This window comes from Bubalus bubalis, chromosome 8 (assembly GCF_019923935.1).
Source record: "Bubalus bubalis isolate 160015118507 breed Murrah chromosome 8, NDDB_SH_1, whole genome shotgun sequence".
In the NCBI taxonomy this organism is placed as follows: Eukaryota; Metazoa; Chordata; class Mammalia; order Artiodactyla; family Bovidae; genus Bubalus; species Bubalus bubalis.
Window position 1 is genome coordinate 9,475,082 of NC_059164.1, and position 22,547 is coordinate 9,497,628.

At 42.6% G+C, this 22,547-nt stretch overlaps 1 protein-coding gene across 3 annotated transcripts in view; it reads right to left on the reverse strand.

Moving 5' to 3' along the window:
* Positions 1-9,961: 9,961 nt before the first annotated feature.
* The window catches only part of PEX1 (peroxisomal biogenesis factor 1), a 77,208-nt gene continuing 64,622 nt past the window's right edge, over positions 9,962-22,547 (reverse strand). For all 3 annotated transcript variants that reach the window (XM_006078338.4, XM_044947142.2, XM_044947143.2), the window contains one exon: positions 9,962-10,455. In XM_006078338.4, coding sequence (XP_006078400.4) covers positions 10,371-10,455 — 85 coding nt within the window. In that variant the 3' untranslated portion in view covers positions 9,962-10,370. The remainder of the gene's footprint in view (positions 10,456-22,547) is intronic.

Below are 22,547 nucleotides of genomic sequence, written 5' to 3' on the forward strand. Positions count from 1 at the left end.
CTCCTAATGAAGCCCCCTGACCAATCAGGCTGTTTCCACATAGCCTCTAAGGCTGATGAAGCTCCTGCCAGGCATTTGTGAGGAGGCTGTGCTGCTGGGAGGTCCTGAATCCGTGGGTTGTTTTCCCTTGACCAAAGGACCCCCAAATCATTACTAAATTGCTTGAGTTTTGTCACTCGACAGTTTTGGTGAGGATACGGGTCCTGACAACTCATTGGAAAAGACCCTGATGCTGGGGAAGATCAAGGGCAGAAGGAGAAGGGGGCGTCAGAGGATGAGATGGCTCTATGGCATCCATGATGCAAAGAACATGAACCTGGGCAAACTCCAGGGTATGCTGAGGGACAGGGAGGCCTGGCTTGCTTCAGTCCATGGGGTGGCAAAAAGTCAGACACAACTGGGCGACTGAACAGCAACAACGTGGGTCCTGAAGACAGCTGCTGGAAATGTCAGTGGGCTCCCAAACTGTGGCGAAGGGAGCCCGGAAGCCCCTGATTTCACTGCCTCTTTGCCACTCTCCAGGCTGCTTAGTTTGCCTTCTGAGCTTTTCAAGTTTGTCTGGATCCTTCCTGGAGGACAATTTGAGTGTGAAAACCCCAGGTCTTGGGGGCGATGGCACTGGGACTCTGCGGCCAACCTGCTCCATAAGGTGAGCGCTTCAGGTAGGCCCTGCCAGGTCCTTGCCCCTAGCCGTGCTCTGTGATTGGTTCCTTCTGGGGCACCTGAGGGGTCATCTTGCGGGTCCCATCTGAGATAACCTTGTCTTTTTTTAAAGATAAATTTTCTGGGTAACAGAGGCAGAAGGGACGCTCAGCCTGGGTGCCCCACTGGGAAGAGCCGCCCGGCAAGACCTCGAGCCAGGTGGGGGCTTCTGCAGGTCCTGGGTGCAGACACTGTCCTGGTGGGCAGGAGAGGGTCTGGCTTCCCGAGGAGCTGGACGACTGGAGAGGACGGCTCTGGGGTGGCCACAGCCCAGCCTGAGGCTCAGCTGAGTGGGGCACTCGGTGGTAGATGACTGCTTTCTCTTTGGTTGAGCCTGTGAGCAGAGGCCATGCTCGGGGCCGCACCCCCCAGCCCCTTGGCTCCCTGCCCCTCTCCCCTCCCGCCCGCAGGTGCCCACGGGTGCAGGCGAGCTGATGCACACACACACACACACACACGGGCGGGGGCTGCCCCTCCTCACCCCTCTCCTGCCCCTCTCCCCCCACAGCCAGCACGCTGGCCTCGCCGTCAGTATCAGTGCCCGTAACTCTGAAGGACGGGTGGCACTGGCCTGTCTTGGGTTTACGTGTGCTATCGTTTGATGTATTTGGGCTAGTTTTTGTTTTTTTATTGTATGTTTAGAGTAATAAAGTCACACAGCAATTAAAAAAAAGACAGCCAGAAACACTAAGTCTGGTTGAATTGGGATCATTTCAACAAGGAATAATAATGGGAACCCGTCAACCTAAAGGAAGCAAGATGGCAACTGTGAGGAGACTCGCGAAGCCTCAAGGTAAGTCCAAAGTGTAAACTGTTGTGGGACTTGCGGAAGTAAGTGGAGACAAGAAGTATCTGGTGGTTTCACCAGCTGGCACAATCTTGAGTAGATAGGCACAACTCAAAATATTTAAAGTCATTACAGCGTCCACCACTGTAAAAGAAATCTCAGAAAAAAACAACAGATCTGTTACCAGTGGAAAGTGCGAAGCCGGCACGGCAAAGTCGCAGGCAGAGCTGGTAGAGCTCTGGCCGCCTAAGACCCCTGTGCCGTGGTAAGCTGGTCACGAGTGGGCTGGACTGACGCCTGTCACCTGCCAGGCTCAAGAAATTTTCCATGGAACTAACAAGGTGCACTGTGGAGCAACGCACGATTTGAGAGACCCAGGTGTAGCTAAAGCAGTGGAGTCCTCAGTCTCAGAACTGAGCTCCCACCTCGCAGCACAGCTGCCTGATCTGCATCTGAGAACTGTGGCCCCAGAGGCTGTAAGTACATAATCGGCAGCATCTTGCTGAGACAGCCTGGAACTACAGTGGCTGTCCTGGGGAGCCTCCCCACCGCATGAGATGTTTCATTTAAGAAGGGCGATTGAAAGCAGCGTTTCCCCAAGAGAATGTGATTTACTTATTTGTTTACTTTAAAAAATGTTTTTAAACTGAGTTATACCTGACACACATTAGTTTCAGGCATACAGCATCAGCAACTCGGCTTTTGTGTGCATCACAGAATGATCGCCACAATAAGTCTAGTTAGTATGTCGCCATACGTAGTTACAGACTTTTCTTGTGAGGAAAAGTTTTAAGATTTAACAACTTGTCAGATGTACAATGCAGTGTTATTAATTACAGCCACCGTGCTGTGTGTGCATCATATCCCCATGACTGACAGCTGGGAGTTTGTACCTTTTGACTTGACCCATTTCGCCCCCTGTCCACTCCCTGTCTCCACCTCTTGCAATTACCAATTCATTCTCTGTATATGAGGTCGTGTTTTTATTACTATTTTTTTAGATTCTCCACATAAGTGAAACTGTATGGTTTTATTTCTCTGACTTATTTCACTTAGCATAATGCCCTCAAGGTCCATCTATCTTGCTGCAAATTATAAGATTTAAATCTTTTTAGTTATTTAAATCTTTTCAGAAGGCTGGTTAATATTGTGCACATGTACTGCCATTTCTTTATGCATTCACCCATCAATGGACACAGGTTGTTTCCACAACTCGGCTCTTGTAAATAATGCTGCAGTGAACACCGCGGTGCTTGTATATTTTTGAGTTAGTGTTTCTTGTTTTCTCTGGACAAAGACCCAGAAATGGGAATGCTGGATCGTACGGTAGTTCTGTTTTTAGCTTTTTTAGAAGCCTTTGTACTGTTTTCTGTGGTGGCTGGATGCATTTACATTTCCATCCACAGTGCACAAGGGCTCCATTTTCTCCACACCCTTGCCAGCATTTTTCATTTCTTGTGCTTCTGATAACAGCCATTCTAACAGATGTGAGTGGTCATCTGGTCGTGTCTTTGATTTGCATTGCCCTGATCTGTGATGTTGAGCATCCTTCCGCGTACCTGTTGGCCATCTGTATGTCTTCTTTGAAAAAATGTCCAGGTCCTCGGCTCATTTTCTAGATTATTTTATTATTTTTGCTGTCGAGTTGAATGAGTTCTTAGTATATTTTGGATATTAATCCCTTATCATAAATATTATTTGCAAGTATTGTCTGATACTGGTAGTTTACCTTTTCATTTTGCTGAAGTTTATTTTTGCTTTTGTTGCCTTTGCTTATGGTTTTAATTCAAAAAAATTGTCACCGGGACCTGTGTCAAGGAGATCACCCACTATTTCTTCTAGGAGTTCTATGATTTCGGGTCTTGCATTTCAGTCTTTAATCCACTTTGAGTTAAACTTTGTGTGTGGTGCAAGATAATGTTCCAGTTCCATTTGTTTGCGTGTGGCTGTCTGGTTTTCCCAGTACCATTTACTGAAGATACTGTCCTTTCACGATGGCATGTTCTTGGCTTTGTCGTAAATTGACCATAAATATGTGGGTTTGTTTCTGGGCTCTCTGTTAGGTTCCATTGATCTATATGTCTGTCTTTATGGCAGTACCATTACTGTTTTGATTACTATATTATAGTTTTAAATCGGAGAGTATGATGCCTCCAGATAAGTTTAAGATCCTTTGGTTTTTTGAAGTCTTTTGTGGTTTCATATAAGTTATAGGATTGCTTGTTCTACTTCTGTGAAAAATGCCATTGGAATTTTGATAGGGATTGCATTGAATGTGTTGATTGCTTTGCACTCTATCAGATCTACTTCCTTGAATCTATTTGTCACTTCCACTGTATAATCATAAGGGATTTCATTTAGGTCATACCTGAATGACCTAGTGGTTTTCCCTACTTGCATCAATTTAGGTCTGAATTTTGCAATAAGGAACTCATGATCTGAGCCACAGATAGTTCCCGAGTTGTCTTCTGGCTGACTGCATAGAGCTTCTCCATCTTCAGCTGCAAAGAACATAATCAATCTGATTTCAGTATTAACCATCTGGTGATATCCATGGATAGAGTTGTTTCTTGTGTTGGTGGAAGATGGTGTTTCCTATGACCAGTGCGTTTTCTCGGCAAACTGTTAACCTTTGCTGTTCTTCATTTTGTACGCCAAGGCCAAACTTGCCTGTTATTCCAGGTGTCTCTTGACTTCCTACTTTTGCCTTCCAGTCCCCTGTAATGAAAAGTACATCTTTTTTGGTGTTAGTGCTAGAAGGTCTTGCAGGTCTTCATAGAACAGTTCAACTTCAGCGTCTTTGGCACTGGCGGTTGGGGCACCGACGATCACTGTGACAGTGGATGGTTTGCCGTGGAAACAAACTGAGATCATTCTGTCGTTTTTGAGATTACGCCCATGTACTGCGTTTCGGACTCTCCTTGTTGATTATGATGGCTAATCCATTTCTTCTAAGGGATTCTTGCCCACAGTAGTAGATATAATGGTCATTTGAGTTAAATTCACCCATTCCAGTCCATTTTAGTTCACTGATCCCTAAAATGTTGATGTTCGGTCTTGGCATCTTCAGTTTGACCTCTTCTAATTTGCCTTGATTCATGGAACTAAGATTCCAGGTTCCTATGCAATATTGTTTTTTAGAGCATCGGACTTGATTTTCGCCATCACACATCCACAAGTGGGCGTTCTTTCTGCTTTGGCTCAGCCTCTACATTCCTTCTGGAGCTGTTTCTCTGCTCTTCCCAGTAGCATATTGGCCTATTGGCCACCTACCAACCAGGGGGGGGTTCGTCTTTCAGTGTCGAATCTTTTTGATTCAGTTAATAATAATATATCCATTATTTTAAAGATTATTTTCCCATATAGGTTATTACATAGTATTGAGTTGAGTTCTCTGTGCTATGGTATCTGCTATACCATAGATCCTTGTTTATTATATATTTTATATATAATAGTATATATGTTAACCCTAAATTCCTAATTTATTCCTCTCCCCACCTTTCCCTCTTGATAACCATAAGTTTTTTGTTTTCTAAGTCTGTGACTCTTTTCATAAATAAGTTGATTTGCATCACATTTTTAGATTCCACATATAAGTGATATCATATGATATTTATCTTTGACTTATTTTGCTTTCTATGATAATCTCTAGGTCCATCAGTTCAGTTCAGTTGCTCAGTCGTATCCAACTCTTTGCAACCCCATGGACTGCAGCATGCCAGGCTTCCCTCCATCACCAACACCTAGAGCTTACTCAAACTCAGGTCCATCAAGTTGGTGATGCCATCCAACTATCTCATCCTCTGTCATCCCCTTCTCCTCCTGCCTTCAACCTTTCCCAGCATCAGGGTCTTTTCCAATGAGTCAGTTCTTTGCATCAAGTGGCCAAAGTATTGGAGTTTCAGCTTCAACATCAGTCCTTCCAATGAACACCCAGGACTGATCCTTAGGATGGACTGGTTGGATCTCCTTGCAGTCCAAGGGACACTCAGGAGTCTCCTCCAACACCACAGTTCAAAAGCATTAATTCTTCTGTGCTCAGCTTTCTTTATAGTTCAACTCTTACATCCATACATGACCACTGGAAAAACTATAGCCTTGTATGGATGTGAGAGTTGGACTGTGAAGAAGGCTGAGCACTGAAGAATTGATTCTTTTGAACTGTGGTGTTGGAGAAGACTCTTGAGAGTCCCTTGGACTGCAAGGAGATCCAACCAGTCCATTCTGAAGATCAGCCCTGGGATTTCTTTGGAAGGAATGATGCTAAAGCGGAAACTCCAGTACTTTGGCCACCTCATGCGAAGAGTTGACTCATTGGAAAAGACTCTGATGCTGGGAGGGATTGGGGGCTGGAGGAGAAAGGGATCACACAGGATGAGATGGCTGGATGGCATCACTGACTCGATGGACGTGAGTCTAAGAGAACTCCAGGAGTTGGTGATGGACAGGGAGGCCTGGCGTGCTGTGATTCATGGGGTTGCAAAGAGTCGGACATGACTGAGCGACTGAACTGAACTGACTAGATGGATCTTTGTTGGCAAAGTAATGTCTCTGCTTTTGAATATGCTGTCTAGGTTGGTCATAACTCTTCTTCCATCATGTTGCTAGAAATGCCATTGTCTTATTCTTTTTTATAGCTGAGTGATATTCCTCTGTACGTATATATCACACCTTCTGTATCCATTGCTCTGTTGATAAGACATTTAGGTTGCTTCCTTTCTTGGCTGTTGTAAATAGTGCTGCAATGAACATTGAGGGACATGTATCTTTTCGAAGTATGGTTTTCTCCAGATATAGCCCAGGTGTGGGATTGCTAGATCATATGGTAGTTCTATTTTTAGTTTTTTAAGGAACTTCCATACTCTTCTCTGTAGTGGCTGTACCAATTCATTCCCGCTAACAGCGTAAAAGGGTTCTCTTTTCATTTTATTTTTGCATATGCTCTTAGAGAATGTTCTCATTTCATTCTATTACACATAGCTGGCCCATTTTCCAACACCACTTATTGAAGACACTGTCTTTTGTCTGTTGTATATTCTTGCCTCCTTTGTCATAGAGCAGGTGACCATTAGTGTGTGGGCTTATCTCTGGGCTTCCTATTCTGTTCCATTGATCTATATTTTTGTTTTTGTGCCAAATTCTGGCACGAAAACAGGAGTTTGATCCCATAGTTTACTGGATAGCATTATTCGTTGAGTTCACAGCCATTTTAGATCTCTTATGAAAAAGTTAGGTATTTGTCAGGAAGCATTTAACAGGAGGCTTCTTGTGTGCTGTTTTGGATCTGTCATGAATCCTCTGTTCCTTATTAATTCCTGAATATTCAGGAATTAAGAGGGGTGGCAAACCGCTCCGACTGAGGAATGCATGCATTTCCTTCATTAGTTTCACCATAAGGTGATAAGTAACTATTTACAACCCTCTTCCTTTTTATGAACCATAGGGTAAAAGTGATTATTTACAACCCTCTCTCTTTGATATGGATTGCCTTATGTTTCCTTGATAAATTGTAAGTCTGGCTTTTGATCTTTATCTTTGCCGAATGAAGCTACCTTGTAAGACAGTATATATACCCACACTATGTTGAATAAAACACCCTTGTTCCATCAGAGCTTGGGTCCCCGTGTCTTTCTCTCTCTCTCTTTCCAGCTAATTCTCTGGAGTGTAGAAACGCGTCGTGCTCTCCCGCCCAGGCTTCTAAGACCCTCTCGAGAAGGCGAACTGTGACTTCACCCCCTCGAGAGAGCGCCCAGTGCCTTCATGAGCAACACAAGCCCTGTATCAAGGGCTTTATTGGTTTTCTGCATAAACCAAGGAATATCAGCCTCTTTCTTTTACTTTCTTATTGTCGACTCTGGACCACCAGGTTCCGGTCCATTAAAGGACCTCAACAGGTATTGATTGGAAAAGAGTTGAATTCCTGGTAATTGGGATGTGGACACATGGAAGAAACTGGAGTCCCTTTTATGCCCAGCCTTTTGAAATCTTGCTTGATAGTGGCCCAGCTGGTGTCCCTTGCTTGAATACCCAAATCACCTCCATCTGCATGGGATCAGCCTTGTAAAAGGAAGCTCCTTCTATTGTCCTGTCCCTACATGCCCCAGGGAGACAATAATAAGTCAGTGTAGAAGGAGAAGGCTCAGACAAGAACTACGTATTTTTCTTCTTTATGCAAAATCTAAAGAATATATTTGGAGGTAGAGACCTTGGGTGCTAGGCTAAGAAGCACTCATGTCTGACTCTTTGTGACCCTATGGACTACAGCCTGCCAGGCCCCTCTGTCCATGGGATTCTCCAGGCAAGAATACTGGAGTGGGTAGCCATGTGTTCCTCCAGGGGATCTTCCTAATCCAGGGATCAAACCCTAGTCTCTCAGGTCTCCTGCATTTGCAGGCAGATGCTTTACTGCTAGAGCAACCTGGGAAGCCAGGTTCAGTCAGTTCAGTCGCTCAGTCGTGTCTGACTATTTGTGACCCCATGAACCACAGCACGCCAGGCCTCCCTGTCCATCACCAACTCCCAGAGTTTACTCAAACTCATGTCCATTGAGTCGGTGATGCCATCCAACCACCTCATCCTCTGTCATCCCCTTCTCCTCCCGCCTTCAATCTTTCCCAGCATCAGGGTCTTTTCAAATGAGTCAGTTCTTCACATTAGGTAGCCAAAGTATTAGTTTCAGCTTCAGCATTAGTCCTTCTTAGGAATATTCAGGGCTCATCACCTTTAGGATGGACTGGTTGGATCTCCTTGCAGTCCAAGGGACTCTCAAGAGTCTTCTCCAACACCACAGTTCAAAAGCATCAATTACTTGACGCTCACCTTTCTTTGTAGTCCAACTCTCACATCCATACATGACTACTGGGAAAACTATAGCTTTAACTAGACAGACCTTTGTTAACAAAGTAGTGTCTCTGTATTTTTAATATTGCTGTCTAGGTTGATCGTAACTTTTCTTCCAAGGAGCAAGCATCTTTTAATTTCATGACTGCAGTCACCATATGCAGTGATGGGACCAGAGGCCATGATCTTAGTTTTCTGAACTAAGCCAACTTTAAGCTTTAAGCCAACTTTTTCACTCTCCTCTTTCACTTTCATCAAGAGGCTCTTTAGTTCTTCTTCACTTTCTACCATAAGGGTGGTGTCATCTGCATTATTTGAGGTTACTGATGTTTCTCCCGGCAATCTGGATTCCAGCTTGTGCTTCTTCCAGCCCAGCATTTCTTTCACGGACTCACCACACACTCTCACACTATTACACTATGCCTTACGGCATTTGCTCCTGATCACAAAACTCACTTTATAGTGAATTCCCTAGACTGAACGTAAATTCCCCTCACCCGGAAACAGCTGGGCTTCTGGGGAGATAACTGACTGTGAAGTTGGAGTTGCTTTCTGCAAGATGCAGTACACAGTATACATACTGTGAACCAGTGCCCGTGGCCTTAACAGAAGGCGCTAAGGAGCTGGGAACCGAAGTGCGAGGGAGAATGACATGTCTCAGTTAATTCCTAGTGACTCAAACATCTTTGCTTGCCTTTCTTGTGATTCTGGGCTTTGTGGATTTAGAGGTAAGCAAAGGAGGCATGCTTCTGGGAGGGGAACATAGTGATGATTCCGGTGGTTTGAAAGAGGAGGATTTACAATGTTGGCTGAGTCAATACGAAGCTGATGCTATACAGTGGGTGATGGGAGAAGAACGGCTGGAACCTTCTGATATTGAGTGTGCATGGTTAATTTAATGGAGAACACCTGCAATCTTAGGTCACCAAAGGCAAAGATGGAAATGACAGCTCAGACCACCCTACTTATAAAGGCCTCTAATCCACTAAATGTTAGCTGCTCAGTTGTGTCCTCCTCTTTGTGATGCCATGGACTGTACCCCACCAGGCTTCTCTGTCCATGGGATTCTCCAGGCAAGAATACTGGAGTGGGGTGCCATTCCCTTCTCCAGGGGTTTTTCTCCAAGCCAGGGATTGAACCCAGGTCTCGCACATTGCAGGCAGATAGATTCTTTACCAGCTGAGCCACCAGGGAAGCTTCTAATCCACTAACGTGAGGGAGGAAGTCAGAGGAACATGGAATAAATAATGGAAGAGAGAAATAAAACCTATCAGTCATGACCAAATGACTAGTTGCAAGAAGGGCAGTGGTTACAGCCGATACATTTCTGTTTGCTCTCTTATGTGTTTGTTTGCATATTCTACTGACCTTTGTCCTTTGCCCTTACCACATTATGCTATACAGCTTGTGCTGATGGTAGTGACATTACAGTTAGTTCACAGATCAGAGCACGGCAGGATGGGTTTGTCACGGAGCTGGCGGGGAGGACTGCACATCATTCAAGCTCCTGGCCTTGCAGCTGCATGTAGTATGTTAGGGGATGTCGTTTCACTTCTCATTGAAGGAACAACTCAATTTATTTAAACTGTGTGCAAATTCTACATTTTCAGATAAAAAGAACAGATCATTGGATCAGTAGATAACTGAATTTTTTATTTCCAAAATAATCAAGGTGCTAAGCATAAAAGTTATCAAATGAAAGATGTTGAATATGCAACCGTGAATTCTAAGAAATGTATTTAATTACATTCTCTCTTCTTCAAAGGAGAAAAAAATCAGTTATTCCATGTGGCCAATATTATTTCAGTAAGAATTTGCATATATATAGGAAATACAGAATCTATTTATAATAGATATTATAAATATCTCTATTTTAAAGTATTACTGTCAAATAATCCTGATCATTAGATAACAGGTTTACCAATCTTTGTTTTTATAGATTAACAAGTTAAATTAAAAAGACATGTACAGACATCATTTTCAGTGTTACAACACAGGGACAAACACCACACACACACACACGCAGAATCAGAAGCATAGTTTATGCCAGGGTTACTTTCTGTCCAGGTCGAAACACTGTTCCACTTTGATTTTTTCTCTTCTTTGGATTTTGAAAGCTTTCATACCTTAAAAAAAAAAAAAAAAAAGAGATAACATTTAATACTTATAAATGCTGAACTTACAAAACATAAAACAATGGATTGCTGCAAACAAGTTTTTAAGAAACAAAAGACAGTTCTTATAAAAGTTCTTATAAGAGTTTTTAAAAGTTGAACACTCCAACAGAAAAGGAACAATGAGGCAAGTTAGAAAAGAGAAAATACAAATGACAATGATCAAAGGCTATACTGTAATCAGAGAAATGTAAAATTTTAAGATGTATACAGCTTTTCTCGAAATTGGCCAAGTTTCAGTTCAGTTCAGTCGCTCAGTCGTGTCCGACTCTTTGCGACCCCATGAATCGCAGCACGCCAGGCCTCCCTGTCCATCACCAACTCCCGGAGTTCACCCAGACTCACGTCCATCGAGTCGGTGATGCCATCCAGCCATCTCATCCTCTGTTGTCCCCTTCTCCTCCTGCCCCTAATCCCTCCCAGCAACAGAGTCTTTTACAATGAGTCAACACTTTGCATGAGGTGGCCAAGTTTAGAGAGAGACTAAAATATTTAACTTAGGGTATGGTGAAGCTGGTACTATAACTATATTGCTATTGCTACATACATTTCTGAAAGACAATTTGGCAGTAGATTTCGAAAGCATTAAAAAAAACTGTGAGTAAACTGATGCGACAAATCTACTTCTATCCCAGTGAAATAATTAAGGATATGTGCAAACAGAGGTAAGAGAACGTTTATCACATTGCTCATAGTGAAAACCTGGATGCAACTTATATGTCCAAAAACTGGATGTTACACCATAGCTGTACTATATAAATGACAAAATAGTAAACTTATTTAAAATGTGAAAGAATGTTAAAGATGTGTGGATGGACGGGCGACTACTATACAGCAATATGTACAGAGTGTCTTATTTTAGTAACAGAAAACATAAGCATACAAATAAATAAGATTTGGGAGGTAATGAGGTTTAGGGAAACTGCTTTTTTTTTTTTTCCGTTTGTTTTCTGATTTTTCTACAATAAGCACATATTTTGTTGAAGGGGAGCAGAATATGGCCCCCTAGTGAACCACTTTGGCACGTGGGTTATTTTGAAATAATTTCTTGAAGGAAATCAAGACCCAGCAGACCCAGGAAAGCCTTTTACCTCTCCCTTAACTGCCTTAAATAACTGAGACTGGGGCCCGCACCAGACAGAGCCTCTACCAGACATAACTTTTTTTATCTGTGTGGCGGGGAGAACGTCTGCTCGACTCATCTCCTTGTGAACTGCCCTCCTCACCTCTGAAGCTTCAGGCCCCATCCCTTCCCTCAGTTCAGGACACTACAGAGGCCTCAGCTCATTGACCGCCAATGAGTCTTATTTTTATGGGGTTCCTGTAGCTACAAAATTAGTTTATCACCTGTTAACATCTTATGTCAGTCAATTATAGAGAAGCCAAAGAACCGAGAAGGGAAAGTTTTGCTACCCCTGCAGTTTGGTGCATATGGACGCCTCCCGTTGCTGCAGGTGGGAGATCCTGGGACCTCTGACAAGAGCCAGTCAAGGGCCAGAATCCTTACCACGTCAGTGTCCTGGGTCTCTGCCTGCAGGTTCAGTGGAAGTGAGAGTGGGGAGAGTCCTTTTCTAAATTCAGAAGCAGGAGAAAAATTTTTGTGTGAACTAGTGCCTTAGCTACAGCAACTCTGGAAAAGATATCTTCTGAGTACTCTTGTTTTCTGTTGATCCAATTCTCCCCAAACACGGCTGTTGTTTGCTTCCGTCTGGCTTCTGTGTCACTTCTCATGAGGAAGAAAACCAAGGAGTGGAAACGCAGTGTGTGCTGTGTGCCTAGTCGCTTAGTTGTGTCCAACTCTTTGCAACCCCATGGCCTTTAGCCCGCCAGGCTCCTCTGTCCATGGGGATTCTCCAGGCAAGAGTACTGGAATAGTTGCCATGCTCTCTTCCAGGGGATCTTCTCAACCCAGGGATCGAGCCAGGGTCTCCTGCATTGCAGACGGATTCTTTACCAGCTGAGCCGCCAGGGATAGGTTCTAATTTACGCCCATTGTTCGAGCCCACTGGCCTCAGAGACTGGTGACTTCATGGTTCTAATAGATGTGCATTTGTTTAGACACACTGCAGTGGGTCCCCTTTATTTAAACAGGTGAGGTTTCCCCTTGTTCTATGTCTTGAGAGCTTGGCTTTGTGACTGGTATGGGTTTGTGACTCTCTGAGGCTTAACCAGCGAGAAGCCAGCCACAAGATTAACTATCAGCTTGAATCTGATGGGCATCAAGAAAACTCAGGATCTGAGACAAGAAGTGATAAGCAGCAATCTCTTTGTCCAGCTGTGCCACCTCTTAGGGAGTTGGCTTTAAGGTGTCCCAGCCCACAGGGGCCTTTGTTGGCTCAAGCGTCACTGTCTTCTTGGTGCAGGGAAGTCCCGCTCCAGGAGCTCCTGTGAGTGCAGCGAAGGGCAGGGCTGCAGCTGGCGGCACCACGCACTCTGGTGGGAGACGGGAGACTCCATCCTCACTGCCCCATTCTCACTGCCTGTGACCACGAAGCACTTTGCTTTCTTTGGCTAGTTCTGTGAGTAAACTTTGTGGATCTTCTGAAACCTACGTCTTTTGCACTCTTTTTGAACACTTCTTATGGTCATTCATGGTTAAGCCATAAAAAGGGTTGCAGGTTACAGTCACCATTAAGACCCTATCTGTCAGTGGCCAGATGGATCCTTTAAACTGGAGAAAACTTGTTTTTGAAAAACACATGAAGAGCACTAATGCTAAACAAGTATCAAGTATCTTATGCTGCCTATGGAAAGATGACAGTAAAAAGACACAAAGGGGTACAACAGCCAGCCTTGGGGTTGTATACGTCTACAGGTCTTTCTCTTTCTGACCTGTTTCACCTAGTATGATAATCTCCAGGTTCATCCATGTTGCTGCAAATGCAAATATTTCACTTTTTTTGGCTAAGTAATATTCCGGGGTGTGTGTACACACACACACACACACACACACATATATACACACACACGGCAACTTCTTTATCCACTCATCTGTCAATGGACATTGAGGTTGTTTCCATGTCTCAGCTCAGAGAAGCAAAAAGCAAAGGAGAAAAGGAAAGATATATCCATTTGAATGCAGACTTCCAAAGAACAGCAAGGAGAGATAAGAAAGCCTTCCTCAGTGATCAGTGCAAAGAAATAGAGGAAAATAATAGAATGGGAAAGACTAGAGATCTCTTCAAGAAAATTAGGATACCAAGTGAACATTTCATGAAAAGATGGGACAATAAGGACAGAAGTGGTATAGACCTAACAGAAACAGAAGATATTAAGAGGTGGCAAGAATACACAGAAGAACTGTACAAAAAAGATCTTCAGACCCAGATAATCACAATGGTGTGATCACTCACCTAGAGCCAGACATCCTGGAATGTGAAGTCAAGTGGGCCTTAGGAAGCATCACTATGAACAAAGCTAGGGGAGGTGATGGAATTCCAGTGGAGCTATTCCAAATCCTGAAAGATGATGCTGTGAAAGTGCTACACTCAATATGCCAGCAAATTTGGAAAACTCAGCAGTGGTCACAGGACTGGAAAAGGTCAACTTTCATTCCAATCCCAAAGAAAGGCAATGCCAGAGAATGCTCAAACTACCACACAATTGCACCCATCTCACACGTTGTAAAGTAATGCTCAAAATTCTCCAAGCCAGGCTTCAGCAATACATGAGCTGTGAACTTCCAGATGTTCAAGCTGGATTTAGAAAAGGCAGAGGAACCAGAGATCAAATTGCCAACATCTTCTGGAACATCAAAAAAGCAAGAGAGTGCCAGAAAAACATCTATTTCTGCTTTATTGACTATGCCAAGGCCTTTGACTGTGTGGATCACAATAAACTGGAAAATTCTGAAAGAGATAGGAGTATCAGAGCACCTGACCTGCCTCTTGAGAAATCTGTATACAGGTCATGAAGCAACAGTTAGAACTGGACATGAAACAACAGACTGGCTACAAATCAAGAAAGGAGTACATCAAGGCTGTATATTGTCACCCTGCTTATTTAACTTACATGCAGGGTACATCATGAGAAACGCTGGGCTGGAAGAAGCACAAGCTGGAATCAAGACTGCCAGGAGAAATATCAATAACTTCAGATATGCAGATGGCACCAGCCTTATGGCAGAAAGTGAAGAACTAAAGAGCCTTTTGATGAAAGTGAAAGAGGAGAGTGAAAAAGTTGGCTTAAAGCTCAACATTCAGAAAATGAAGATCATGGCATTCGGGCCCATCACTTCATGTCACATAGATGGGGAAACAGTGGAGACAGTGACAGACTTTATTTTTCTGGGCTCCAAAATCACCGCAGATGGTGATTGCAGCCATGAAATTAAAAGACGCTTACTCCTTGGAAGAAAAGTTATGACCAACTTAGAGAGCATATTTAAAAACAGAGACATTACTTTGCCAACAAAGTTCCATCTAGTCAAAGCTATGGTATTCCCAGTAGTCATGTATGGATGTGAGAGTTGGACTATAAAGCAAGCTGAGCACCAAAGAATTGATGCTTTTGAACTGTGGTGTTGGAGGAGACTCCTGAGTGTCCCTTGGACTGCAAGGAGATCCAACCAGTCCATCCTAAAGGAAATCAGCCCTGAATATTCATTGGAAAGACTGATGCTGAAGCTGAAACTCCAATACTTGGGCCACCTAATGTGAAGATGGAGAAGGCAATGGCACCCCACTCCAGTACTCTTGACTGGAAAATCCCATGGACGGAGGAGCCTGGTGCGCTGCAGTCCATGGGGTTGCTAAGAGGCGGACACGACTGAGCGACTTCACTTTCACTTTTCACTTTCATGCATTGGAGAAGGAAATGGCAACCCACTCCAGTGTTCTTGCCTGGAGAATCCCAGGGACGGGGGAGCCTGGTGGGCTGCCATCTCTGGGGTCGCACAGAGTCGGACACTACTGAAGTGACTTAGCAGCAGCAGTAATGTGAAGAACTGACTGATTTGAAAAGATCCTGATGCTTGGAAAGACTGAAGGCCGGGAGGAGAAGGGGACGGTAGAGGATGAGATGGTTGGATGGCATCACTGACTCAATGGACATGAGTTTGAGTAAACTCTGGGAGTTGGTGATGGACAGGGAGGCCCAGTGTGCTGCAGTCCATGGGGTTGCAAAGAGTCGGACACGACTGAGTGACTGAACTGATGTCTCAGCTATAATAAATATGCTGCTGTGTAAACAGGGGTCTTGGGTATTTTTTCAAATTAATAGTTTTGTCTGGCTATATACCCAAGAAAGGGATTCTGGATCTTTTGGCAACTGTATTTTTAGTTTTTTGAGGAACCTCCATACTTTTTTCATCGTGGCTGTATCAATTTACATGCCCAGCAACAGTGTAAGAGCGCTCCCTTTTCACTACACCCTTTCCAGCATTCTTTATCTGTAGAATTTTTTAATGACGGCCATGCTGACTGGTGTGAGGAGGTACCTCACTCTAGTTGTGATTTGCATTTCTCTAAAAATTAGTGATACTGAGCATCTTTTTGTGTGCCGATTGGCCATATGTATGTTTTAGGAGAAATGTCTTGAGGTCTCCTGCCCATTTTTCAATTGGGTTGATTGTTTTTTTGTTGTTGACCTGTATGAGCTATTTGTATATTTTGGAATATTAACCCTCTGTCAGTCGCATCTCCTAGTTCATCCCTAGGAGAAATATTTTCTCCTAGTCTGTAGGTTGTGTTTCATTTTGTTTATGGCTTCCTGGTAGCATCTTTAGGATTTTCTGTGTATATAGTACCACGTCATCAGCAAACAGAGTTTGATTACTTCTCTTCCAATCTGGATTCCTTTCACCAGTCACTTTTACTGTCATCCAGATGTGGTGCATCCCATTGATTTTCAGAAGCTGAATCATCCCTGTGACGCTGAGATGAATCCAAACTGGTCATGGTGTGTGACTTTTTGCATGTGTTGTTGGATTCACTTTGCTAATGTGTTGTTAAGAAGTTTTGTGTCTCTATTCATCAAAGGTATTCGCCTGTAATTTTCTTTTTTGGTTGTGTCTTTGTCTGGTTTTGGTGTCAAAGTGATGGTGCTTTCAAAGAATATCTTTGGGAGTATTCTTTCCTCTTCAATCTTTTGGAAGAATCTGAGAAGGATCAATGTGCTTTCTTCTTGGTATGTTTGGTACAATTCTCCAGTGAGCTATTTGGTTCTGGGCTCTTGTTTGAAGGGAGTTTTTAAAATTAGATTCTATTTCATTTCTAGTGATTGGTTTGCTCAGGTTATCTATTTCTTCTTGATTCAGTTTTGGTGGGCTGTTGTTCTAAAAAGGGATCCATTTCTTCTATGCTGTCAAATTTGTTGACATATGATTGTTCACAGTAGAACAGAGTATGTTCACAGTAGAACAAAGTAAAGAAGAGGGTGGCAGAGGATGAGATGTTTATATAGCATCACCGACTCAATGGACATAAACTTGAGCAAACTCTGGGAGACACTGGAGGAGAGGGAAGTCTGGCTTGCTGCAACCCCAAAAATGGGGTTGCAAAGAGTCAGACACAACTTAGTGACTAAACAGCAACTGTTTATAGTATTCTTACCTTTCCCCCTCTGAGGTATCAGTTGTGATTTCTTCTCTTTCATATTTTGTTTATTTGGATCTTCCCTCTTTTCTCATTAGTAAGCCTGGCCAATTTTGTTTACTTTTCAAAGAACCAGCTCTTGGTTTTATTGATCTTTTCCTATGTTTCTTACATCTATTTTACTTCTGATTTTTATTATCATCTCCTTCATTGTGATATTTTGAATGTTCTTTTTCTAGTTCTTTAAGTGGTGGATTAAGTTGTTATATTTTCCTGTTTCGTAAAGAAGCCTGTATTGCTGTGAACTTCCCTCTAAGAACTGCTTTCGCTGCATCCCGTAGATTTATATGGTTCTGTTTTCATTGTCATTTGCCTCAAAGTACTTCACTTCTTCGATTTTGCCGACCACTTGGTTTTTAGTAGCATATTGTTTAGTCTGCATGTAATTTTTTTTCTCATTTTTTTGTGGTTGACTTCTAGTTTCATGCCATTATGATCAGAAAAGATGCTTGAAATAATTCTATACTCTTAAATTTGTTGAGGCTTGTTTTGTGTCCTAGGATGCGATCAACCCTAGAGAATATTTCATGTCCACTTGAAAAGATTGTATTTTGGTTTTTTTGTTGGTTTGTTTTCAGATGTTATGTTCTGAAGACATCAATTAAGTCTAACTGCTATTTTATCATTTAGGATCTCTGTTGCCTTATTCACTTTCTGTCTCAAAGGTCTGCCCATTGATGTGAGGGGGTGTTAAGGTCTCTTACTGTGGTCCTTTCATTCTCTCTCTTTGAATCTGTTAGTATTTGTTTTATACATTTGGGTGCTCCCATATTAGGTGCACATATGTTGACAAGTGTCATATCCTTTGCACGTATTGATGCTTTTATTAATGTCCTTATCTTTATAATCTTGTTTTAAAGTCCATTTTGTATGATATGAGAATTGCAATCCCTGTTTTGTCATTTCTGTTTGGATGGAGTATCTTTGTCCATTCCCTTTCATTTGAATGATTTTCTTTTTAGATTCCATATAAAAGCAATGTATGATATTTGTCTTTTTCTGTCTGACTTATTTCACGCAGTATGACAATCTCTGGGTCCATCCATGTTGCTGCAAATGGCATTATTTCATTTTTTAATGGCTGAGTAATATGCCTGTGTGTGTGTGTGTGTGTGTGTGTGTGTGTGCACCAAATCTTCTACATCCACTCATCTGTCAGTGGATATTTAGGTTGTTTCCATGTCTTGGCACCGGTAAGTAGACTGTAGTGGACACTGCAGTGCATGTACTCTTTCAGACTATTGTTCTCCAAATATATGCCCAGGGTGGAATTTCAGGATCATCGAGTATCTCTATTTTGAGTTTTTAAGGAACACCTATACTGTTCACAGTGCCTGTCTCAGTGTACATTCTGAGCAACAGTGGAGGAGGGCTCCCTTCTCTCCACACCCTTTCCAGCACTTATTGTTTGTGGGGTTTGTTGGTGACAGCCATTTTGACTGCTGTAAAGTGATATCTTGTTGTAGTTTTTTTTTTAAATAGAATTTATTTATTGACTACACTGGGTCTTCGATGCTGCGAACAGGCTTTCTCCAGTTGCAGAAAGTGGGAGCTGCTCTCCAGTGGTGGTGCACAGGCTCCTCACTGCAGTGGCTTCTCTCGTTGCAGGGCACAGCCTCTCGCACGCTCGGGCCTCAGTAGTTGTGGCACACACGCTTAACTGCTCCGTGGCACGTGGGATCTTCCCAGACCAGGGATCGAACCTATGTCCCTTGCATTGCAAGGCAGATTCTTAGCCACTGGACCACCAGGGAAGCCCTCATTGTAGTTTTGATTTGCATTTCTGTAATTAGTGATGTTGAACATCTTTCCATTATGTCTCTTTGCCATCTGTATGTCATCTTTGGAGAAATGTCTATTTAGGTCTTCTGCCCAGTTTTTGATTGGGTTGTTTATTTTGATATTAAACTCCATGAACTGTTCATAAATTCTGGAGATTAATCCCTTGTCGACTCTCATTTGTAAATATTTTCTCCCATTCTGTGGGTCGCTTTTCTTTTTGCTTATGGTTTCCTTTGCTGTGCAAAAGATTTTGAGTTTAATTGGGTCCCATTTGCTTATTTTTGTTCTTATTTCTATTACTCTGAGAGATGGATTGAAAAAGGCATTGCTGTGAATTATGTCAGTGTTCTGCCTATGTTTTCCTCTGAGTTTTATAGTGTCTGACCTTTCATTTAGACCTTTAATCCATTTCAAGTTTATTCTTCTGTATGGTGTTAAAAAATGTTTTTTGTTTTTTTTTTTTCACGTGGAGCTGTCCAGTTTTCCCAGCACCATTTATTGAACAGACTCTCTCTCCTCCATTGTTTATGTTTCTGGGCTTCTATCCTGTTCCACTGATGATATGTCTGCTTTTGTGCCAGAACCATACTGTATTGATGACTATAGCTTTATAATATAGTCTTGACATCAGGAAGTCTGATTCTCCCAGCTGTTTTTCTTAAGACTGTTCTGGTTACTCAGGGTCTTTTGGGTTTCCATATGAACTTTAAGACTCTTTGTTCTAGTTCTGTAAAAGACGCCATTGGTAATTTCATACAGATCACAATGAATGTGCAGCGTGGCTTGTGTAGTACAGTCATTTTCACAATATTGATTCTTCCAGTCCAAGACTATAGTATATTTTTCCATCTGTGTCATCTTCAATTTCTTTCATCAATGTCTCACAGTTTTCAGAGTAAAGGTTTTTTGTCTCCTTAGGTTTATTCCTAGGTATTTTATTCTTTTTGCTGTGATGGTAAATGGGACTGCTTCTTTAATTTCTCTTTTTGTTTCATTGTAAGTATCTAGGAATGCAACAGATTTATGTGGATTAATTTTGCAACCAGCAACTCTAATGAATTCATTGATGGGCTCTAGTAGTTTTCTGGTAGTGTCTTTAGGATTTTCTATGTATAGTATCACTTCAACAGCAAACAGTGACATTTTAATGTCTTTTCCAACTTGGAGTCCTTTTGTTTCTTTTTATTCTCTGATTGCCATGATCAGGACTTCCAAAACTATGTTAAATAAAACTGGTGAGATTGGGCATCCTAGTCTTATTCCCGTTGCTGAAAGACCAGCTGATAAACTTATGGGAGTTCCCTTGGATGGCATTTGTTGCTTTTATATTTAATGTTTGTAATTTTTCTTTTGTTGTATTCAATCTTTGTTTGACTAATATGTGTTTCAGCATGTTCCTTACACATGTTCCTACTTGGATTTTTCCTATCTGGACTCTTTGTTCTTCCTAGATGTTGGTGACTATTTCACTTCCCATGTTAGGGAATTTTTCAGCTATTATCTCTTCAAATATTTTCTCAGATCCTTTCTCTCTCTCTTTTTCTTCTGGGAACTCTGTAATGCAAATATCAGTGCCTTTAATATTGTCCTGGACGTCTCTTAGACTGTCTCTGTCTTTTGTTATGTTCCGTGGCAGTGATTTTCACTATTATCTTTCAGTCACTTATCTGTTCTTCTGCTTCACTTATTCTATTGATTCCTTCTGGTGTATTTTTCATTTCATATTGTTTATCTGTTTGTTCCTTAGTTCTTCTCGGTCTTCAGCAAACATTTATTGTATCTTTCTTAATCCTTGCCTCCATTCTTTTTCTGAGATCTTGGATCATCTTCACTATTATTCTGAATTCTTCCTCTGGTAGGTTGGCTGTCTTTATTTCACTTAGTTGTTCTGGGTGTCATCTTGTTCCTTTACCTGGGACATATTCCTTTTCAATCTCATTTTGACTAACTTTCTGGGGCTTCCCTGAGGCAGGGGTTAAAGAGTCTGCCTCCAATGCGGGAGACCTGGGTTCGATCCCTGGGTTGGTAAGATCCCCTGGAGAAGGAAATGGCAACCCACCCCAGCATTCTTGCCTGGAGAATCCCATGGATGGAGAAGCCTGGTAGGCTACAGTCCACTGGATCGCAAAGAGCTGGACACGACTGAGCGACTTCACTTTCACTTTCTGTGATTGCGGTTTCTGTTCCACAGGCCGCAGGACTGTAGTTCTGACTGCCCTCTGGTGGTTGCGGCTGTCTGAGACGTTTGTGCAGGGCTTATTCTGGTCCACTGGTGGGTAAAGCTGGATTTTGTCCCTCTGGTGCACAGGGCCATGTTCAGGGAGTCTTTAATCCGCTTGTCTGCTGATGGGTGGGGCTGTGTTCCTGCCCCGTTGGTGGTTTGGCTTGAGGCGCCCAGCACTGGAGCCTGCAGGGGCTAATGGCAGCCTCGGGGAGGATTCATGCTAGTCAGTACATCCCAGAATCGCTGCTGCCAGTGTCTTTCTTTGTTCTTGCAGTGAGTCATGGTCGCCACTACCTCTCCCCCCCACCTCTGCAGGAGACCATCCAGTACTAGCAGGTAGGTCTGTCCCTGTCTCTTATCAGGTCACTGCTCTTTTCCCCTGGGTCTTTGTGTACATGAGACTTTGTGTGTGCCCTCTAAGAGCAGACTTTGTGTTTCTCCCCATCTTGTAGAAATACTGTGATCAAACCCCACTGGCCTTCGAAGCCAGATTCTCTGGGGGCTGGACCCCCAGGCTGGGAAGGCTGATATGGGTTTAAAACTTTTAATCCTGTGGGATAACTTCCACGGTAGAATTGTTTCCAAGCTTGTGGTTCACCCACCCAGAAGGTATGGGATTTGCAATAATGCCCCTCCTACCATCTTATTGTGTCTTTTGTCTCTGGATGTAGAATCTCTTTTTTGGGAGGTTCCAGTAATTTTTTTTGTAAATGGTTGTTCACCAGTTAGTTGTGGTTTTGGTGTTTCTGCAGGAAGAGGGTGAGCTCACATCCCTCTACTCTGCCATCTTGAGATGGCATCCTCCTCCATTCCCTTACTTTTAATCTGTGCATGTCCTTTGCCCTAAGGTAGGTCTCTTAGAGGCAACATCTTTTGATTGATTTCCTTCATAATTAAAGATCTTCTTCATGTAGTTGGATGGGTCAGGCCCTTGATAGCTTCAGGCTGCCATCCAGTTTTTTAAGGAAATAAGAAACTGTCCATATTTTACAAATTGGTCTCTGCAAAATCAGAAATGTGGCTTTGGAAACAATTCAAAAGTTCACCTCTCTTTACCAACCCCCAGACCTCCCCTATTCACCTCAAAATGATTGCAGATAGTGTAAAAGATCAGGATGTTAGAACTATTTAAAGATAGGAAATTGTAAATAATTACTCTAGACTTCTGATAATAAATGTACCTCCAGACTCCTAGAAAGAGGAAATAATCAACAAAAAGATAACCTACCGAATGGGAAGAAATATTTGCAAATGATGTGACCAGTAAGTGGTTAACACCCAGACTGTAAGGAGTACACACAACTCAATATCAAAGAAACCTGAGGAAAAATGGGCAGAGGATCAGAACAGACATTTTCCAAAGAAGACATACAGATAGAAGGCTAACATCCCTAATTAGAGAAATGCAAACCAAAAGCACAGTGAGATACCACCTCACAGCTGTC